The sequence below is a fragment of the Drosophila nasuta genome, unplaced genomic scaffold (genome assembly GCF_023558535.2).
Source record: "Drosophila nasuta strain 15112-1781.00 unplaced genomic scaffold, ASM2355853v1 ctg55_pilon, whole genome shotgun sequence".
NCBI lineage: Eukaryota > Metazoa > Arthropoda > Insecta > Diptera > Drosophilidae > Drosophila > Drosophila nasuta.
Window position 1 is genome coordinate 105,092 of NW_026869601.1, and position 20,038 is coordinate 125,129.

At 41.9% G+C, this 20,038-nt stretch overlaps 2 protein-coding genes across 2 annotated transcripts; both read right to left on the bottom strand.

Annotated features, from left to right (window-relative positions):
* Positions 1-10,317: 10,317 nt before the first annotated feature.
* On the bottom strand, positions 10,318-11,263 carry LOC132798000 (ankyrin repeat and KH domain-containing protein 1-like). Its single transcript, XM_060809728.1, has 2 exons — positions 10,976-11,263; positions 10,318-10,770 (listed from the first exon to the last, which is right to left on the bottom strand). Exons 1-2 carry the CDS (start codon positions 11,261-11,263, stop codon positions 10,318-10,320), a joined length of 741 nt encoding a protein of 246 aa, XP_060665711.1.
* A 6,762-nt stretch (positions 11,264-18,025) lies between these two features.
* Positions 18,026-18,787, bottom strand: LOC132798001 (uncharacterized). The gene has a single exon (XM_060809730.1). The coding sequence runs from the start codon at positions 18,785-18,787 to the stop codon at positions 18,026-18,028; it is 762 nt and encodes a 253-aa protein (XP_060665713.1).
* Positions 18,788-20,038: the final 1,251 nt, after the last annotated feature.

Here is a 20,038-nt window from a genome sequence, read left to right on the forward strand (position 1 = left end):
TCCTAGAACTAGTTTGTTTTAATTTGTTTAAAACTATTTCTAGATGAATATGAATCATTATTATTGTTCCCAGAATATACAACTATCCGAATAAGAATATTATTGTAATACTAATTTTTTTATTGTTCAAAATATCTTTTGAGGAGGTGTATTGAAATATACCAATTTGGAATTTCTCATTACAACAGATTCTTGAACAACCGTGAACTGGTCACACTAAAAGTGTTTCGCTCTCTCTTCTCTTTAAGCTCTCTTACCCTTTTGATTTTTGACAGAGAACGGACAAGTGGTAAAGAAGTAAGTAAAAAATATAACAAGAATTATTTTAAAACAAAACAACCATGTATATACTACAAATCGCTGACATGTGAGATCGAGATTGGGCCAGAGAGCAGCACAACGGTGGCAAAGATGCTCAAAGAATGCTTTGGCTTGTCGTATGAGCCGTAAGATGGCGCCGCAGCACGTTTGCCACAGCAAATTTGCATGGCTTGTTTGCCATTGGCGAAGGAAGCATACATTTTAAAGCGCACGGCCATCGAAGCCGACGAACTTTTGCGTTTGGGCCTCGACAACAACAGTTGAGGCCTCAGTATCCATAAGCGTGTCCATAATAGATCAGCACAGGCCCAATTATTAATAAATTGAAATATTATTATACATAGTTTCTTATTCTTTATTTATCTATTACTTTTAGAAAAGCCTGGGGAATTTCATAAGCTTAATAAATTTGAGGGGAATCTCACTTATTAATCAAAATTGTCTATAGACAAAGTCTTCCATATCTATCCCCTTCCATAAAAATCCAAGAATTTTCGTTTCAATTTTAAAGCAAAACATTTTTTAAATTAACTTCAGAGACTATAAGAGATAGAGCTATAGTTTTTTCGCCATCATTTGTTATGTTTACACGCAGATCAAGTTTGTTTCAAATTTTGCCACGCCCACTTCCGCCCCCGCAAATCAAAAAATTCGAATAACAAGCGTAATTTTAAAGCTAGAGCGGCAAATTTTGGTATATACAATAATATCTATAGTAGTTATGATTTCTGAGAATTTTGTTGCGAGCCGATAGAAATTGTCGAAGTTATTAAAGATATACTTTTGTATGGGCAAAAACGGGTCTTAGTTGCTTTGGCTGACAATCTGGTATATTGTGCCGTCTAAGGTATATTTTGAATGCGGTACTACTCCGATATACCACATATACCATTTGGTATATTTTAGTATATTTGGAGTATATTCGGTTTATTTTAGAATAATACCGCAAAATATATTGCTTTTATTTAAAATGGGTAGTGGTATCTCACAGTCGAGTACACTCGACTGTAGCTTTCTTTTACTTGTTTCGAATTGAATTTTGGCAAAACCCAAAGAGTTTGCTGTTGCTCTTATTCGGGACTCAATAAATAACATTCTTGGCTAGTCTTCTTTTATAGTGCAGGGGAGGTGAAAAAGAGATATATTACGATATATAATGCACTTCAATATCAAGGATAATTGAATGCAAATCAAACAAATCGTCTCGCTTGCTTTGGACGAGCACGGAAGTTATCACAGCAAAAGAACATATATAGAGTAGAAACCCCCTTAAAACAAAAAAAAAAAAAAAAAGTTGGTACATTGAATTTTGGAAAAGATCGGGGAAGAAGAAGGAAAAACTAGACAAGCGAATTCTGTCCCACGCTGTGAACGTCGAGTTCGGTGCTGGAAATGCTTGGCGAGATGGTCGAAGGCTATGGCTCAGAGATTTGGGTGTTTATATGGACGGACAGACAGAGAAACGGACGTGTATGGAATTTCGGGTTAAAAGAAGCAGCTGTCCATGCATGTGGCCATCACTCCTTTCTGTTGTTTATATTGTAAATGAATTTGAAGGCTATAGCTTGCATAGTCTCAGAGATTTGGGTGCTTATATGGACGGACAGACAGAGAAACGGACGTGTATGGAATTTCGGGTTAAAGAAGCAGCTGTCCATGCATGTGACCATCACTCCTTTCTGTTGTTTATATAGTAAATGAATTTGAAGGCTATGGCTCAGAGATTTGGGTGTTTATATGAACGGACAGACAGAGTAACGGACGTATTGAATTTCGGGTTAAAGAAGCAGCAGTCCATGCATGTGCCAATCGTTCCTTTCTGTTGTTTATATTGTAAATGAATTTGAAGGCTATAGCTTGCATAGTCTCAGAGATTTGGGTGTTTATATGGACGGACAGACAGAGAATCGGAAGTGTATGGAATTATGCAGCTGTCCATGCATATGCCCATCGCTCCTCTCTGCAGTGCTGGGTATATTAAAATGCTTTACCTGTGCGTCAGCTGCATGCCTGGATCACTGACGATGTGCGGCAGCTTTTGCATTGTTCTGAGTGCCTCGGCTTGTGACTGCGTCTCCTCGCCGTAGCTCCGATTCGTTGCATGCCTTGTGAGTGTGGTATTATGATTGGTAGTGCTAATATTCACATACTTGTGCTAAACATATAATACTTACATTAGAGTTGAGTAATTGTTGATGCTGCCTGACATAATATATTGTGGTATGTTTTTTGGTTTACACCCCGGCAGGAAAATCTTTCAAAAAGATTCCATCTACCTCCTGTAGATGGATATGTGCGATTCTTACGCACTAAAACCTCCGTATGGTCTCGTCTGTCCAGTACGTGCTCACCGGGACTGTCAATAAAGATACTACGTCGGTGAGCAGGAATGTAATGCTTCTATGCATTCCTTCGTCATATTGCGCGAATACGCGCCCGCTGGGAACTCGTTTAGTCGCCTTGTACGACAAGCCGAGACGGCTGAGATGGTATTCTTAACCCGCCACCCCACGGGCGTCGAGGATCAGCTATCGCTGCCTGGTCTGTTGGTCGTCTCGTCAGCTCGCACTCGTGTCATTATATTGATGATGATATCGTGGCACGCCTGCCATGTCACAGCGTCTGCCATCATCGCAGCTAATAATCCCGATGGTGATAGTGGAGATCCTATCATTCTCGTCAATTGTTCTCTCGTCAGTAAGGCGTGAGCAGTGTAGAAGCACGTGCTCTGCTGACTCCACCTCTTTCACGCAGTAAATGCACTGTGGGTATCTACGTGATGAAACCTTGCTAGGTACCTCCGAAAGCAGCCATGGTCAGTAAGGAACTGAGTTAGGTGATAATCCAGCTCCTTGTGTTTGCAGTTGGTCCATGCTATTAGGTCAGGAATAAGTACGTTTGTCCATCGACCTTTGTTGATGATCGCCATCTGCCCTGCCACTCAACTAACAGATGCTCGTACACTATGGTCGGGTTGGCTCCCGCCCGCATGTCTGCAAGTGCCCTGATCTCCAGGTCAACTGGTGGCGTCCCTGCCAGCACCAGTGCCGCATCCTCCGAGATGGTACGGAAGCCCATTATCAGGCGTAGGGCTACTGTGCGATAGACCGCCCGCATCTCCTTCAGATAGGACGGTTTTTCCGTTACGCAGCTCCATATTGGAGCGGCGTAGAGCAGTGTCGCCCTCGTCACTGAGGCCATAAGCCTTCTTGCGGGCATTCTGGGGCCGCCGACATTCGGCATTAACCTAGCACAGTAGCTGTCATAGCCGCCTTCCTGCTGGCATATTTTGCATGTTCCTTGAAGCTCAGCCTATGGTCGACCAAGACCCCAAGTACTTCAATGCCTCCGCTGACTCCAATTGTACACCATTTACAGATATTTGCAACTTCTCAACCCCTTTCCTGCTGCTTAGTAGAACCACTTCGGTCTTATGTGCTGCAATTTCGAGCCCTACATTCTGTAACCAGCCAGTAGCTGCTACAATGGTATTATTGCAAAGAGATTGCAGTTCTACCAGTGTCTTGGCTACGGCAGTGATGGCCACGTCGTCCGAAAAGCAGTGTAGCTGCGTATCACGAGGTGTACTGATGGTCAGGATACCATTATACATAATGTTCCACAGAATTGGTCCAAGGACCGACCCCTGCGGAACTCCCGAGGTGACTTGGTACTTTTTTGGGGAATCGGTCGTTTCGTACCAAAGTACTCGGTCCCTAAAATAGCTGCCAATTATACCCTTTAGGTAATCTGGGATTCCCATGGAGCTCATGGCACTAAGAATACTGGTCCATCTTGCTGTGTTAAAGGCGTTCTTCACGTCTAAAGTGACGATAGCACAGTATTTCTTTGCTCCTCCTAGCCATCTTTCTCCCGCTAGTGCATTTTGTGCAATATCCCGGACGTTGGCCAATGCGTCAAGAGTGCTCCTTCCCTTTCGGAAGCCATACTGTTGATGGGCCAGTCCATTAGGTCCCTCCGTAAAGCTTCTATCCTACTGTAGATTATTCGCTCGAATAGCTTTCCCATAATATCCAGCAGGCAGAGTGGGCGGTAACCACTGGCGTTGGATGTGTCGCCCTTCCCTTTCGGAATAAGAACAAGTTTCTGCTCTTTCCATGTGCTCGGGAATATCCCTTCCATGAGACATTGTTGGAAGGTGCTGCTGAATATGTCCGGTTTGGCTACTGCAACGGCTTTACAACTATCCTGGGATACCGTCAAGTCCAGGGCCTTACCGGGCTTTATCCTGCTAGCGGCTTGTAGAATTTCCTCAGGAGTGATGCAAGGAAAAGTGCTCCAGGAGATACATGCGCCGGCTGCCATAGGGATGTTTGCTTGGGAAACAGCTCCTCTACGATGTTCGCCATGACATCGGGCTCCATATATATTTTCTTCCCTGCTGATTTAATCCTCTTGTAGACGACTTTATATGCCGGGCCCCATGGGTTCTCGTCAACACTTGCGAGCAGGTCCTTGAACGCCTCGGCTTTGGCTTTTGCAATGGCTTTTTTCAACGTGGCACGAGCTATTCTATGGCGGTCAACCATGTGCGAGTGGTTTTCGCGCCCCCGTGCCCGCTGTGCCCGTCTCCTCGCTGTGAAGCACTCCGTCCTCAATTCCCTAAGGAGTCACTCCACCAATATACTGGTGGTTTAGTTTTCTTTCGCGTTCTACGCGGCATTGTTGCATCGCATATCCTTCTTAGTGATTGCGTAAGGTTTGATACCATTGTCTCTGCAGGTCCAATTGGGTTTTCCAGATCGTCAATAACGTAATTTAGCATGTCATTGTCAATTTTGTTGACGTCCCACGCCCGTCCTAACTCACTTATTCGTTGTTTGCTTATCACGCACGTCAGTGTAACATTAAAAACAATCAATGCATGGTCACTCATTGTTACGTCGCCCAGTACCTCCCACTTCGCATTCCTGCTACAGCCCTACTGGCGAAGGTGACGTCAATATATGATGAGCCTCTGTCGTTGTCAAATGTTGGTTTGAGTCCGTCGTTCAGCAATATCAGGTCGAGCTGACTCATTGCATTAATGACTGCCCTCCCTCGTTGATTTGATGTTCGGCTCCCCATTCTACTGCCCAGGCGTTGAAGTCGCCCGCTATAACCGCTGGCCCTCTTACTCTCGCATGTTGTACCAGATGCTTCAGCATCTCTTCGAATTGGTCATAACTATCGCTCGGAGGGGCGTAGACGCTGTAGAAATGAACCCCTTCAATTTTGCATACGCAAAGCCACGATGGGGAGCGGACAGAACTTCCTGTACGTGTATTCCGGTGCAGCATTTTACCGCCGCCTTTCCTCGCTCGTCTAGTATAATGTCTGCGTTCCCCACTAGAGATGTAGGGCTCACTCAACAAAAGGACATCTACCTTGCGTTCCACTGCGGTTTGTTGTAGTAGGCTCTGGGCAGCCGCGCAGTGGTTTACGTTCAGCTGGGCAATTCTAAGTTGGCTCTGCATGGTGCTGGCTCCTTACTCCTTCCTGTTTTTGGCCTTCTTGTATTTTGGACACGCAAAACCACCAGTCGCATGGTTCCTATCCTCGCTGCAGATTAGGCATTTATACTGTTCTACACAGCCTTTAGCTTTATGTCCCCTGCCTCCACATCGTAGGCAGCAATCTGAGCGATCTGTATCCCTGCAGTTGCTTGCGCGGTGCCCGAAGCCTAAGCATCTAAAGCATCGCATTGGCCTAGTGTCTTGGGTGATCCGACACCTAGACCATCCCACGGTTACGGTACCCTTCTTTAGTACCGTGATAGCGTCAGCTATATCCAGCATTAACGTGGCTACTTGGGTCCCATGACGCATTTTTCTCATGCCTCGCACATCCGGCTTTGAGATCTCACCAAACTGAGTCTTAAGGCATAGGGCAAGGTCTTCGGCAGTCGTTGCCTCGTCCATACCAGTACACAGTAAGATGGTCTTCTGTGATCCCGAGCGAACTGAGGCTAGTTCGTTCAGGGAATTCTCTATGCCCTCTCTGATCTTATTAGCTAGTGGACCTGATTTTCGCTCCAATTCCAGGATTAGTTCTCCTTCTGGGTCCGTCTAATTTTTTGACTTGTTTTCCTATATCTATCAGACTCGGGTCCCCTTTCAATTTCCGTAGTATTTCTACATACGTAGTCTCTCTCGTCTTGGTCACTATAAGCGCCTCTGGTTTCTTGCGCAGCTTTTAGGCTGCACCTTCTTCCACTCAAAGCTTTTGCTATTGGGGCTCGGCTTCTTGATCACTTCAGCATATGATGTCTTCTTGTTTGGTTCCATCTTTTTGCTATGTTGCCCATTATTATTTTGGGGATCGCTTCTTTTCTTCCGGTTCCTTGGCAACAGGCGTCCGTTTTTCTTAAGGCCCTCTGTTTGGGTGCTAACATTCCTGGCGAGAACCTCCTTTGCGTTTCTTTCCCTGTAGCTTCAGTGCTCTATTATTGAGAGCGGCGAGTTCAGCTATTGCGTCCTTTGATACCTTAGTGACGTGTCGCTGAGTCTCGAATGCTGCCGTGAGTACACTGATTCTGCTTTGCATTTTATTAAGGATACTAAGCAGATCATCATTTTGCCATGCCGTGGACAGATCCACAGGCCGTAAAGGCGAGACAGGTGGTGATCTGGTTACAAACTTTTGAGTCGGGACGCTGATGAGATCGGTAATCCCATTGCTAGCACCGTGCACCCCAAGTTCTGAAGATTTCGCCGGGTCCGGTCGTAGTGTCGACGAGCTCTCCTTCATAGGGTTGTCCGATGGTGGGACTGGCTTTGACCTCTGCATCTGCGCAACTGCAGCCAATACGGACGCCCGTTCAGATGGCGCAGATACCGCTGCAATTACAAGCACTCTTATCGGCGAATGTGAAACCCTTGGCTTCCTTTGCGAACGGGTCAGCATTCGCCACTCCTACCGATCGATCCGCAGACTCCTGTATATCTCTCCTTGTGGTATGTGTAGTTGTTTGTGTGTGTGTGCTGCATGCGCTTTCAGTTGCCCCTTCTATGGTGTAGTATTCCTTATGAGGCCCCGTTTGTTCTTGCTGCTATTCTTGTTATTGTTGTTGATGTGTGAGCCTGCTGCTAATGCTGCTTCACAAAATATATGGGTAATTCTCTAACGGATGTCATTAAAGTGAAAAAAAATCAACTGAAACAATTTTAAAAATAAGTAATATAATGAAGTGGGGAGCCAATGCATTTTAATTATGTATGTGCATTTTGTGCGGTGGATCTTTATTTTTGTCGCGGTGTTGCTGTCATCAAACTTTTTTGACAAAGGTCACTCAAATGATTTACAGGGCTATTGCGCTATGCTGAGCAACAAATAGGCACAGCGCTACAGTGGTGTCATTTCCGATTTTTTCATCAGAGCAAAAACGAAACACAATTGTCAGAAATATTTGATACGACAATAAGAGACGAGAATAGTGAAGGCTCGATTAATCATTTGTGATACATATTAATCGATTAATTTGTTTCAATTAGCGATTTAATTGTCTCGAAAAATGGGTTTCGATTTATTGAATCATCTTTTTATAAAATAAACTTTTTTACTCACATTTTTAAAAAGCAGTTGAACGGCAATCAGAGTTCAACGGCAATCAGCTGTTTGCCACGTTTTTAATGGCGGTGATTTCAACAATTTTTTAATAAAATTTTAGCACTTAAGTAATTAAATTAAATAAATTAATTTTTATAAAACATATTTTACCCAACTTCAACAAATTTAATGCCATCCGTTTCAATATACAAGTATTTTTAACTTGCTTTTCATTCCACCAAAAGTGTGGCAGCTTAGGCGATAACTCATGGTGTCGAACTTACACCGGACCGCAAAAATTTATTTCCAAATTTGAGGTGGGGTCAGAAATTAGTCGTTTTACAAATAATTACAAGCCTAATTGATCTTCTGGCGGTCTTAAAAGAACGACAATAAAAGATCCGATTTAATATAGAAAAAGGTATTTACTTTTTATTACGCCAAGACAAATTTTTTCGTTTTGCAATTCGAAAGAATCTTGTGAAAGTGAAAACGGGAGTACCATTTTTTCGTTCTCTTTTTCAAAACAAAAACGAAAACAAAAAGTGAATACCGGAGCATGCCTGTATGTAGCTAGAAAATCCTTTGGTAAATTTCAGTATTTCTGCGGTTATTTTGGTATATTTAAAATTAATACCGCTATATTTTGACATTCTTCAAAATGAGTAGCGGGGTCTCAGAGTTGAGCACACTTGACTGTAGCCTTCTTGTTTTTGATGTTCTTCGCATGATCAGCTTAAAAGTATGCAATATTTCTTTCTCCAATTACAAATTTGTATGGCATAATTGCAGGTTTGTTTACATAAATTAAAAAACGTAAACAGTAAATTTTACTTATTTGCCTGTTGCAATTCTCAAGTGGTTCTGGACAGCGGCTGGACATTATCACTGTCAACGCGGGATGGCGTCGCAACCGCCCGTCCGTCGTCCAATTCATAGGGTTTTCATGGATAATTCGACGTTCCATGCGACTAGCCTCCATAAGTGGCGTACGGTTGTCCTCCGTCTTGTGCTCCAGATTAGCGCCATATGAGAGGAGCACACTAGCCGCAACCAGTGGTGTCATTTCCGCTTTTTCCCGTCAGATCTGGATTTTTTGAAAACAGCGGGCAGCGGGAATTCTGGCTTTTGAGCAAAGTTAAGCAGCTTTTTTAGTTTAGTTTTCTTCAAGTTTTAGAGATATTTAAATTGAATTTAACGGCTGAAATGTTAAAATGTATTTCTCTCGACAAAATATCGATGGTTTCCTGCTGCTGCTGAGCATCAATCAAAATGCTATTATTTGTTAGCGGGAACGTGTTCAATTAATCATCGATTTTGCTAAGACTGAATCTGTTGCATTCTCTAAGCGTTGCTCCAGCCAACCAACCGTTTTAATTCATTCAAAAATATTCGCCGTGCATCCGGTGGCGTTAGCGACACTGTCTCATTATTGTCTGCGATGCAAAATTAAGAATAATAATAATTAATAATAATAACAATAATAATCTTATAAACTAAATTGAAATTAATAGAACATCAAAGCCTGCCTGAACTTAACCTCACATTTCATACTATGTTTGCAGTGTTTGTTTACTTCATTTTTTACAAGTAATTTCAACAGCGAGCAGATCAAATTTAACCTCAATTTTAATGTACACACTTTTCGCGTCCGACTTTTTGCTTTCTTTTCTAGATTTTGCACAGCTACGGACCTCCACTGTTCTATGCTTTGCCTCTACTAGGTGCTAACCTAACCTTAGATTGTACATACATGCATGAAAATGCATTAAAAATTAATCACACTCACACACTCATACTGCTCACTCACGCACACAGCTCACACACACAGCGGACTTATTCTTTTTCTTGCGCATGCAAATATGTATGTATGTGTGCTGGCGGTACACTTACGCAGCTTGAAAAAATTTTATTTTATTACACAACTTTTATTAAATATTCACACAGCTAGCAAAACTCACCTGCCATGTTGATGCGTCTATTCTCCAACCACCAATGGCATTTATATCCTCGAAATGCAATGACTCCAAATGACAAAATTCGGTGTTGCTTTATTCTGTGAGTGCCTTTTGTCGTTACTTTATCGATTGACATATATGTATGTAGTTTCTGATCTGACATTTGTCTGCCAATCGACAAACGGAGTCCGATGCTTTTCCCAACAATAGAAATAAAATTTTTGTTTGTTGCCACAACTAAAAGGCAAAAGCAAAAAAAAAAAAACTTTTTAAAAACTGGCGAACTAAATTCACCAGACGCAATGGAAGCAGTTACTTTACAAAAGCTTTAGAAAAATCAAATCAAAATGCACAGGTGCGCAAAACCAAAATGGCGGTCAAGCAAAATGTAAACAAAGGCAAAAGCAGAACAACTGCTGCGCAAGCGTCAACATCGACGTCGACATCGCATTCGCAAAGTGACACCACTGGCCGCAACGGTATGTCCTTTTTACAGGCAATCATCAGCACCGTGTCTCACTTTTCTATCTTTGCATCCACATCCTCCTTGCTCCAATAGTAAGTTCACCATTCTCGCGCCCCCTTGCAAGCTGCCATCATGAGATACGTGTAGTTTTGTAATGGCCCCATTAATGTTGGCACTGAACTCGATGAGCAGAGTGGCAACCTCAACGTGACCATTGTTAATTGAACTTGCGAGCGGCGATGGCAGTGGATATGTGGAAATATTGACTTGCGCTCCAGAGTCTAGTAACAATCGCGCTATTTTCACTTGGCCATATGTTGAAGCCGCTGAAAGAGTGAAGTTCAAGTGATCGGCGCCGGCATGCAGTAGGAAACGCACCAATGAATCAAAATGACCCTTATAGCTAGCCACTGACAATGCACCCTCGTTGTACACATTGGAACGGGTGTTGATTCCGGCTCCACGCTCGACAAGTACCTATGAGAGAGACATTAAACATTAGATTAATAAGCAGATTAAAGGGTGAGAGTAGTTTATACATTCTCTATACATCAGATAAGATATCTAATAACGAAATCATTAATTCGATTCTCGTCACTGAGGACAGTTGCAATCAAATCTTGATTCTAATCACTTTTCAATGGTCAATTTACTGTCGATACTGCCGATACTCGATACTAACCTTGGCTACTTCCACATGGCCGGCACATGCGGCCTTCATCAGCGATGTATGTTCAATCAAATTGTGCTCCTTAACGTTGGCGCCATGGCTTAGCAGTGCATTCACCACATTAACATAACCGCCCGCGCTGGCAACCATGAGCGCCGTGTCCCCATTTTCACAACTTGCATTCACATTGAAATTGTTCCTGAGCAGCACTATGACAATGTTACAAAGACCCGAAGCAGCCGCTTCTATCAGTGACGTTGAATCTTTTCGTCCCTGGAAACCCTTTTGTAATGAAAACATTTCCAACAAAACTTTCATCAGAGAAGCAAAAAACGAAAGACAATTATCAGAAATACGACAATAAGAGACGAGAATAGTGAAGGCTCGATTAATCATTTGTGATACATATTAATCGATTAATTTGTTTCAATTAGCGATTTAATTGTCTCGAAAAATGGGTTTCAATTTATTGAATCATTTTTTATAAAAATAAACTTTTTACTCACATTTTTAAAAAGGAGTTGGACGGCAATCAGAGTTCAACGGCAATCAGCTGTTTGCCACGTTTTTAATGGCGGTGATTTCAACAATTTTATACCCGCTACCCATAGGGTAGAAGGGTATTATAACTTTGTGCCGACAGGAAATGTATGTAACAGGTAAAAGGAGGCATCTCCGACCCTATAAAGTATATATATTCATGATCAGCGTCAACAGCCGAGACGATCTAGCCATGTCCGTCTGTCCGTCTGTGTGTCTGTGTGTCTGTGTGTCTGTGTGTCCGTCCGTCTGTCCGTATGAACACCTAGATCTCAGAGACTACGAGAGATAGAGCTATAATTTTTTTTCGACAGCATTTGTTATGTTTGCACGCAGATCAAGTTTGTTTCAAATTTTTGCCACGCCCACTTCCGCCCCCGCAAATCAAAAAATCGAATAACAAGCGTAATTTTAAAGCTAGAGTTGTTTTGGTATATATAATAATAACTATAGTAGTTATGATTCCTGAAAATTTGGTTGCGATCAGATAAAAATTGTCGAAGTTATAAAAGAAATACTTTTGTATGGGCAAAAACGCCTACTTATAAGGGTCTTAGTTACTTTGGCTGACAATCTGGTATATTGAGCCGTCTATGGTATATTTTGAATGCGGTATTATATTGATATACCAAACATATCATTTGGTATATTTTAGTATTTTTAAAGTATTTTCGGTATATTTTCAAAATGATACCGCAATATTTTGCCTTTATTAAAATGGGTAGTGGTATCTCACAGTCGAGCACACTCGACTGTAACTTTCTTACTTGTTTAATAAAATTTCAGCACTTAAGTAATTAAATTAAATAAATTAATTTTTATAAAACATATTTTACCCAACTTCAACAAATTTAATGCCATCCTTTTCAATTTACAAGTATTTTAACTTGCTTTTTCATTCCACCAAAAGTGTGGCAGCTTAGGCGATAACTCATGGTGTCGGACTTAGGTTGATGTCAGAGTGCGCGCGAGAAGCGAAGCGAAGCGATGCGAGAAGCGATGAGCAAAGCGAGAAGATGTCAGAGTGAGAGCTTTGCGAGAAGCGAGTTACATTGTTAGTTTGTAAGGTTTGAAAATAAACGGTAATTAAATCAAAGAATGCAACAGAGAAGATGCCAGATGGAGAGCTTTGCGAGAGCGAGCTACATTGTTCTAGTTATTAATATGTTCAGTTATTAATATGATGGTGATGGATTCGGATGAAGATTTTTTGCTTCAAGTGCAACACTTAACTTTGTGTTAAAAAAAAGGAGCGTCCACCCGCTTAACTGCAGTAGAAATTAAAAGGAGAGTTCAAAAATTTATATAATGACTTGTGAAACCACCCAGAAAAGTTTTGTAACTATTCAAGGATGTCTATTTCGACTTTTGACTACATATTAAATAAAATTAGTAGTCGGCTGGAGAAGCATTGGCCAAATTTTGTTACACAACCCATACTGCCTTGCCAAAAATTAATAATAACATTGAGATTAGTTTGTAATATATTTCAATTATATTTATTAAGTATGTATTATAGTATTTAAAGTATCAAATTATATTACGATTTAGTAAGATCATCAGTATTATTGTCGAAAGAAAAATTAAAAATGGTCTTCTGTATTTCCATTCTGCATAATAATTTTTTCATTGGATCCATTTTCCGCATATACGGTATTAAGCTATCGAAAAATGACTCGTCGTCGACTTTCTCTTTGTTGTTATTAATTTTATTTTCAAGCAAGATTAATTTTGTTGCTCAATAGCTACTAATTCCTCTGACGCATTCAACTTCTTTTGCTTTTTTGGTATTTCATCTTCACATAGCTCGTGAATCTCTTCAGAGATGATCTCATCTTGAGACAATTCAGAAGCAAATCCTGAAGAAGATGGCTCAAAGTTTAATTGTGATGCTTCAAAATTACCAACCGATTTATGAGGTTTTATTTGGTCCTTTAAAAAGAGTAGACTATTAAAATGAGGCCAAGAAGTGTAATTGCTGTAAGCCTTCTCTGAAACACCAGAGTCGCCAGATTTTGAAACAGGAATTTGTTTCCATTCATTGCGGAATTGGTCCCGGAGGTTCTTCCATTTTTTAAGCCGTCTTCTAAAATACAAATTTGATTAATTAATTAGAATGACGTAATTACAGATTTTAGCTACAGGAGCATCTTTCCATCATGGCATATTCGTTTAAAATTGGAAGGACTTCTGAGTCAGTTATAGTGAAAGAGACTGTAATACATATGCCTCAGCCCACGAAGGAAATAATTAGCAAGACAGCAGACAACTTTTGGAAACTGTGGAACTTTCCAAATTGTGCTGGGGCTATTGATGGAAAGCATATACGCCCTAGATGTCCACCTCATTCCGGGTCTATGTTTCATAATTATAAAAGTACTTTTCCATAGTACTTCAAGGAGTGGCAGATGCCAATTGCAAATTTATTGCCATAGAAGTTGGAGGCTATGGAAAACAAAGTGATGGTGGAACATTTAATGCATCACAACTCTATATGCAGCTAAGGGCTCGACAATTTTTCCGCCAGATTCTTGCTTGCCTGAAACAAACATTAAGATGCCATATGTCTTTGTGGGTGATGGGGCATATCCACCCTAGAAAATCTTTTAAGGCCATATTCTCGAAGAGATATAAATACAAGTAACGAATACTTTAACAGTAGACTTTCCAGAGCTCGAAGATGCATTGAATGTGCCTTTGGTATCATGACATCCAAATGGCGTCTAATCCAGATTTTGTTGATATCATTGTAAAGAGTATATGCATTTTGCATAATACAATCATTGACCTTGAAGGGCCTTATGATATAAATTTAGAGTCACAACATTTTCATATTGACCTTGAAAATCATAACAACGCCGAAACTTTTAAATCATGTAAATTTAAAAACAGGCCAACTAATTAGAAACGCTTTTTGCGACTTTGTTTGCACACACAGATGCACCGAATAAAAATATGTAAATACAAATAATTTGCAGTTATTAATAAATCTTTACTTACTTGATGTTTCTAACATGTGTAATAGGCCGCTTGTCGTATCTGAAATTGACTAAGCCTAAATGTATGCAACATTTTTTTCCTTCTTTTTCTGCACACCTACATATTTCTATCTATTATTTATTATATTATTTATTTTATGTGTATTGTCATATTTAATTTGTATTATTTAATTTGTTTAGTTGTATAAAATTATTTGTAGTCTGAGAAAATGGTACTAAATGTCTTGACATGCTTTGTTCTGAGAAGCGGAGCTTTATTTACCAATGAGTTAGAAAGCTTTGGCGTCTTCATAGGTGTGAGAGATTTGATGAAAACGCCGTTGTATTCAACTTAACTTTATTGATTAATATATACGTATCAGTCTGATGAAATTGAAAGCACACAATTAAGTGAAGTTGGCTGCGAACGATTAACGATTAACCCACTCATCGATTGGTGTTGCCAGCATGTGGGCACTAGGTGGATGACAGAGTTGCCACAGTACTCCCCTCTAGACACGTCTTTCATAAGTTTTGTGCACCGAGTTTTTGTGGTTAAGGAATCCTCCGTCTCGTTGCTAGGGTCGTTGCTCTCTAAGTATGCTGGTTTCAGTCTGTCCACTGAGATAGATGTGTCCTTGCCATTCATTCGAATAACAAAAACTCGATCTGAAAGCTTGTCGATCACTTGGTATGGCCCAGAGTATGGTGGTTGCAGCGGTTGCTTCACGGCATCAATTCTCACAAAAACATGGGAACATTCGTGGATATGCTTGTGAATGAATAGTTTTGGCTTGCTGTGGTGTGCTGCCGAGATGGGCCTTAGCGCTTGCATGCTGGTTCGAAATTCATTGACAAACTCAGCTGGTCTTGGCGGCGAATTTAAATCTGCGAAATAAAATCGCAGCCGAAGCTTGTAAGTCCTCCTTGATGCAAGTACGGAGGCCAAGGAGGGCGGTAGGAAGCACTTTTAACCACGGTGTCTCGGAGTCGCACATCAACGCAGCCTTCAAGGACCTATGCCAGCGCTCGATCATACCATTTGACTGTGGATGGTACGGAGTTGTATGGATATGATTGCTTCCCACGAGATTCGCTAATGATTTGAATAGTGCGGATTCAAATTGCGTTCCTTGGTCTGTCGTTATGATCCTTGGACAACCAAATCGCGCTATCCAGCAGTTCCAAAAGCTCTGCAGACAGTTTCCGCAGTCATGTCTCGAAGAGGGACCGCCTCCGGCCAGCGAGAGAATCTGTCAATCATTGTGAGGCAGTACCTGTATCCGTCGACCAGTGGCATAATGACAATGTCCAGATGGACATGCTCGAATCGATGATCTGGAATCGCAATCTTTTCAGGCAACAATGAATTGTGTTTGTGGATTTTCGCCTTTTGACATGATAAACAATTCCTTGACCATGACAGGACATCTTTACACATAGAAGGCCACACGTACTTGTGCCGGATTTGTTTAAGCGTTGCTCTGCCGCTAGGGTGTGACAATGCATGTACGTGGGAGAAAATGCGGTGTCGCAATGACTGAGGAATGTATGGACGAACGGATCCGGTTGAAACATCGCAGTACACAAAGACTTCTTTGGTGAGCTCCACAGGTTGCAGCTGCAGCGAAGTTGTTCCATTTAGAAGTGCAGATAACTCGCCGTCTGATGCTTGCGCCTCTTGAATGCTTTGGGCGTCGAGTGATGACGGCATGGATATTGCGTTTAAACGGGATAATGCATCTGCAACCACGTTTTCGTCGCCACCAAATGACAAATTGAGGTTGAAAATTGGGAAATGAAACTAAGATGTCGCAATTGGCGAGGTGACGCCTTCTCCGGTCGCTGTGAAAAGGCATAAATTAGGGGCTTATGATCAGTTTTGATCACAAACACTCTTGCTTCCAATACATGCTTGAAATGTTTTATCGCCTCGTAGATTGCCAACAATTCGCGGTCGTATGTGCTGTAGTTGCGTTCTGTACTATTGAGCTTTTGGAATAAAATCCAAGAGGTTGCCAACCATGTTCAGAGCTCTGCTCCAAAACAGCTCCAATAGCTGTGTCCGACGCGTCACACACCAGGCAGAGATCAGCGCGTGGATTGGGGTAGACGAGCGTGGTTGCGTTTGCCGCTTCTTTTGCATTCCAGAAAAGTGTTTATAGATTCAGGATTCCAATCAATGGGACGCCTGTCATTCTTTTCATGTTGCGTGTTAAGTCGTTGAGGGGAGCCTGTATTCGCGAGGCGTGAGGGATGCAGCGTCGATAATAATTCAAAATTCCCAGGAATCGGCCCAGTTCACAGATTGTTTGTGGCTGTGGGAAGTTCAACATCGCGCTTATTCGGTCCTGTGGTGGTTTTATGCCTTTGCTGCTGACCACATAGCCAAGGAACTGTACCTCTGCCTGAGCAAAATTGCATTTGTCTCGGTTGATGACCAATCCGTGTTTCTTAAGAATGTTAAGAACATTTTGCACGTGTTGCTTATGCTGCTCTTCCGAGCTCGACATGATGAGAATGTCATCAACATAACAAAACACGTAATCAATTTCACGGAAGATCTGGTCAATGAACCGCTGGAACGTTTGCGTTGCATTTTTAGTCCAAATGGCATAAAACAAATTCAATCAAGCCAAATGGAGTGCAAATAGCCGTCTTCTATGTCCTCCTGCGCCATGGGAATTTGGTAATAAGCCTTTTCGAGATCTAGCGTTGTGAAAATTTTCTTATTGTGAAGGCGATCAGCAAAATCCTGAATGTGTGGAATCGGATAACGGTCTGGAACCGTAATTCCATTCAGCTTGCGGTAATCGCCACAGGCGCGCCAAGATCCATCCTTTTAGCCACCATGTGCAAGGGACTGGCCCATGGGCTTTTGGAGTAACGGCAAATTCCCTTATCAATGAGCGTATTGACTTGCGATTTGGCTGAAGCAAGTTTCTCGCCAGATAATCGTCTAGGTCGCTCAGCTACAGGTGCGCCGCTTGTTTTAATGAAGTGACAAACGTTGTGTGCATGGACTCGCTCGAGACAAACCATTTTGTCGATCTTTGCACATCAGCTGACATATTCGAGGACTTGAGTTCCAGAGATCCAGAGTCGTGTGACGGGTCAGTGGTGCCATGGTGAGGAGTTGACTTTGAGTTGTCAAGCAATCGTTGTTCACTGACGTCGACGAGGAGATGATGTGCGGCAAGGAAGTCTGCGCCGATTATAGGTGTTTGTACATCAGCGATGATGAATGGCCATGTGAACGAGCGATGCAGGGCCAGGTCGAGCTGAAGAGTACAATTTCCATAGGTTTTGATTGTAGATTGGTTGGCGGCATACAGATAAAGTCTGCCGTTGATGCGTGTGTGCGGTGCCATGCTGCGTGGAATCACTGACACCACTGATCCGGAATCAATAAGGAATGATTGGTTTGACAAGCGATCTTTGATGTGTAGACGCCGGTCCAGGCCAATTTGTTGAATGTTTGGAGCTTTGTGGCTGCTGGTGGTTACTGCGCTACCGTTTACCAGCTGAGTCAACGGTAGCATCTTTAGTTTGACGACTGGTAGCGTGGACATGCTGGCTGGCACTTGCGAGCATTCTCACCGAATCTAGTGTGGTAGAAACATAGTTTCGAACCGACATCATTAGAGCTATCATGTGGATGCCGTGACGATTGGGCATGTTTTGATTGGCGTAGCTCGCCCTGAAGCTTGTCGACTTTTGTAGTGAGCGCTCGTAATGCCGATGTTACTTCTGACATGCCGGTTTGCTTGCCGCTCAGAGCATCAACTTGGTGCTGCTGCTCTGTTAGTGCCGTTGACTCAACAAATGCAGAACCTGGCTCGCTAGCTTCAAGCATTTTATCTGCAATCTCCGCCAATTTGTCAAGGTTGTTCTCGTCCCATACCGAAATGAGCGGTCGGATCGAGTTTGGAAGCTCCGCCAGAAACAACGATCGAATAACTGCCTCGCAGCCCGTGGCTGGTGCTAAGCGCCGCATGTGGTCAAGGATGTCTGACGGTTTCTTGCCAACAGTTTCGCCGCCACGCAAAAGTCTTTTCAGCTTTGAGTCAGATGATTCTGCGAACTTGTCGAGCACGCGCTGCTTTAAAATGGCATATTTGTTTGTCAGCGGTGGCGATGCGATCAGATCCTCCAGTTTGGCAATGACATCCTCCTCCAAATTCACAGATATAATGTCGAATTTGTTATCGTCAGTGACATTATGCAGATGAAATAGGCGATCCAACTGAGAAAACCAAAGCTGAGGATTTGTTTTGTTGAATTTCGAATGCGAAGTTGCACGCATTGCGATGACAATCCAGCTGGTTGGCCATGTGACTGCAGTTGCTCGAGTTGCTGTTTCACATCCCGCAGTTGTTCTGCGAGGTCTTGATCGTGTGCCTGCATGTTTGCGTCAAAAAATTCGTCTTCAGTGTCTTGAGCTTGGAATTGCACTGAACGTAAATTGTAGTTGTGTTTTTGCATTCGGGGTCACCACTTTGGCGTCTTCATAGGTGTGAGAGATTTGATGAAAACGCCGTTGTATTCAACTTAACTTTATTGATTAATATATACGTATCAGTCTGATGAAATTGAAAGCACACAATTAAGTGAAGTTGGCTGCGAACGATTAACGATTAACCCACTCATCGATTGGTGTTGCCAGCATGTGGGCACTAGGTGGATGACAGAGTTGCCACAAAGCTACAAAAATAGCGCCATCTATTGGTGGACCACGATACATGCAAGCATGAATTGCAAGATCAGCTGATCGTGTTAAGTCCACACCAAAAGAGACAACGATTACCTTTTGAGTAGGATTAATTGTCAAAAGGTTTTTGTTGTTGGTTTTGGCTGTAAGAAAAATGGTTAGCAGGTTATGTGAAAACCTGAGTAAAAAATAAATGTGTTAAAGTGCATGTGTCTGAAAAAAAAATATATATCTCAGTGAAGTGGTTGGCGAAGCCTGATGCAGATATCTTACTTTGCACCTTTGCCGTCCACCCAACACATGTAATAGATGGTTGTCCACTTCAGGAATTTGTCAACTGGCGTAAATAAACCAAGTGCCGTTTTCCAGATTAGGTAAATATTTGTTATACGTATATTTAGTTTTTTTGTTGTTCTAAGTTTAGTTTTGTCTATCTGTTTTAGATTCGGCACTCAGTCATAAATTATAATAACTCAGTCATAAATTATAATAACTCAGTCATAAATTATAATAACACAGTCATAAATTATAATAACCCAGTTATAATTTATATAAAACCCAGTATTAATTTATATAACACCCGGTATAAAGCTGAATATAATGACCCAGTCATAATGTATATAAAACCCAGTGTGTAAATAATAATAACCCAGTGTGTAAATTATAATAACCCAGTGGTAGAATTTTAAATTAATTTAAAATGAAACTTCAACACACACAACTGCTTGATTAACGGCCAACCACCAAAGCTCCAAGTCGCAGCTGTGCTGGACACATCAGCTGTCTGGGCAACGCAAACATATGAGCTGTTGCTAGCTGCAGACGCTCATTGAGCACAGGAGAATT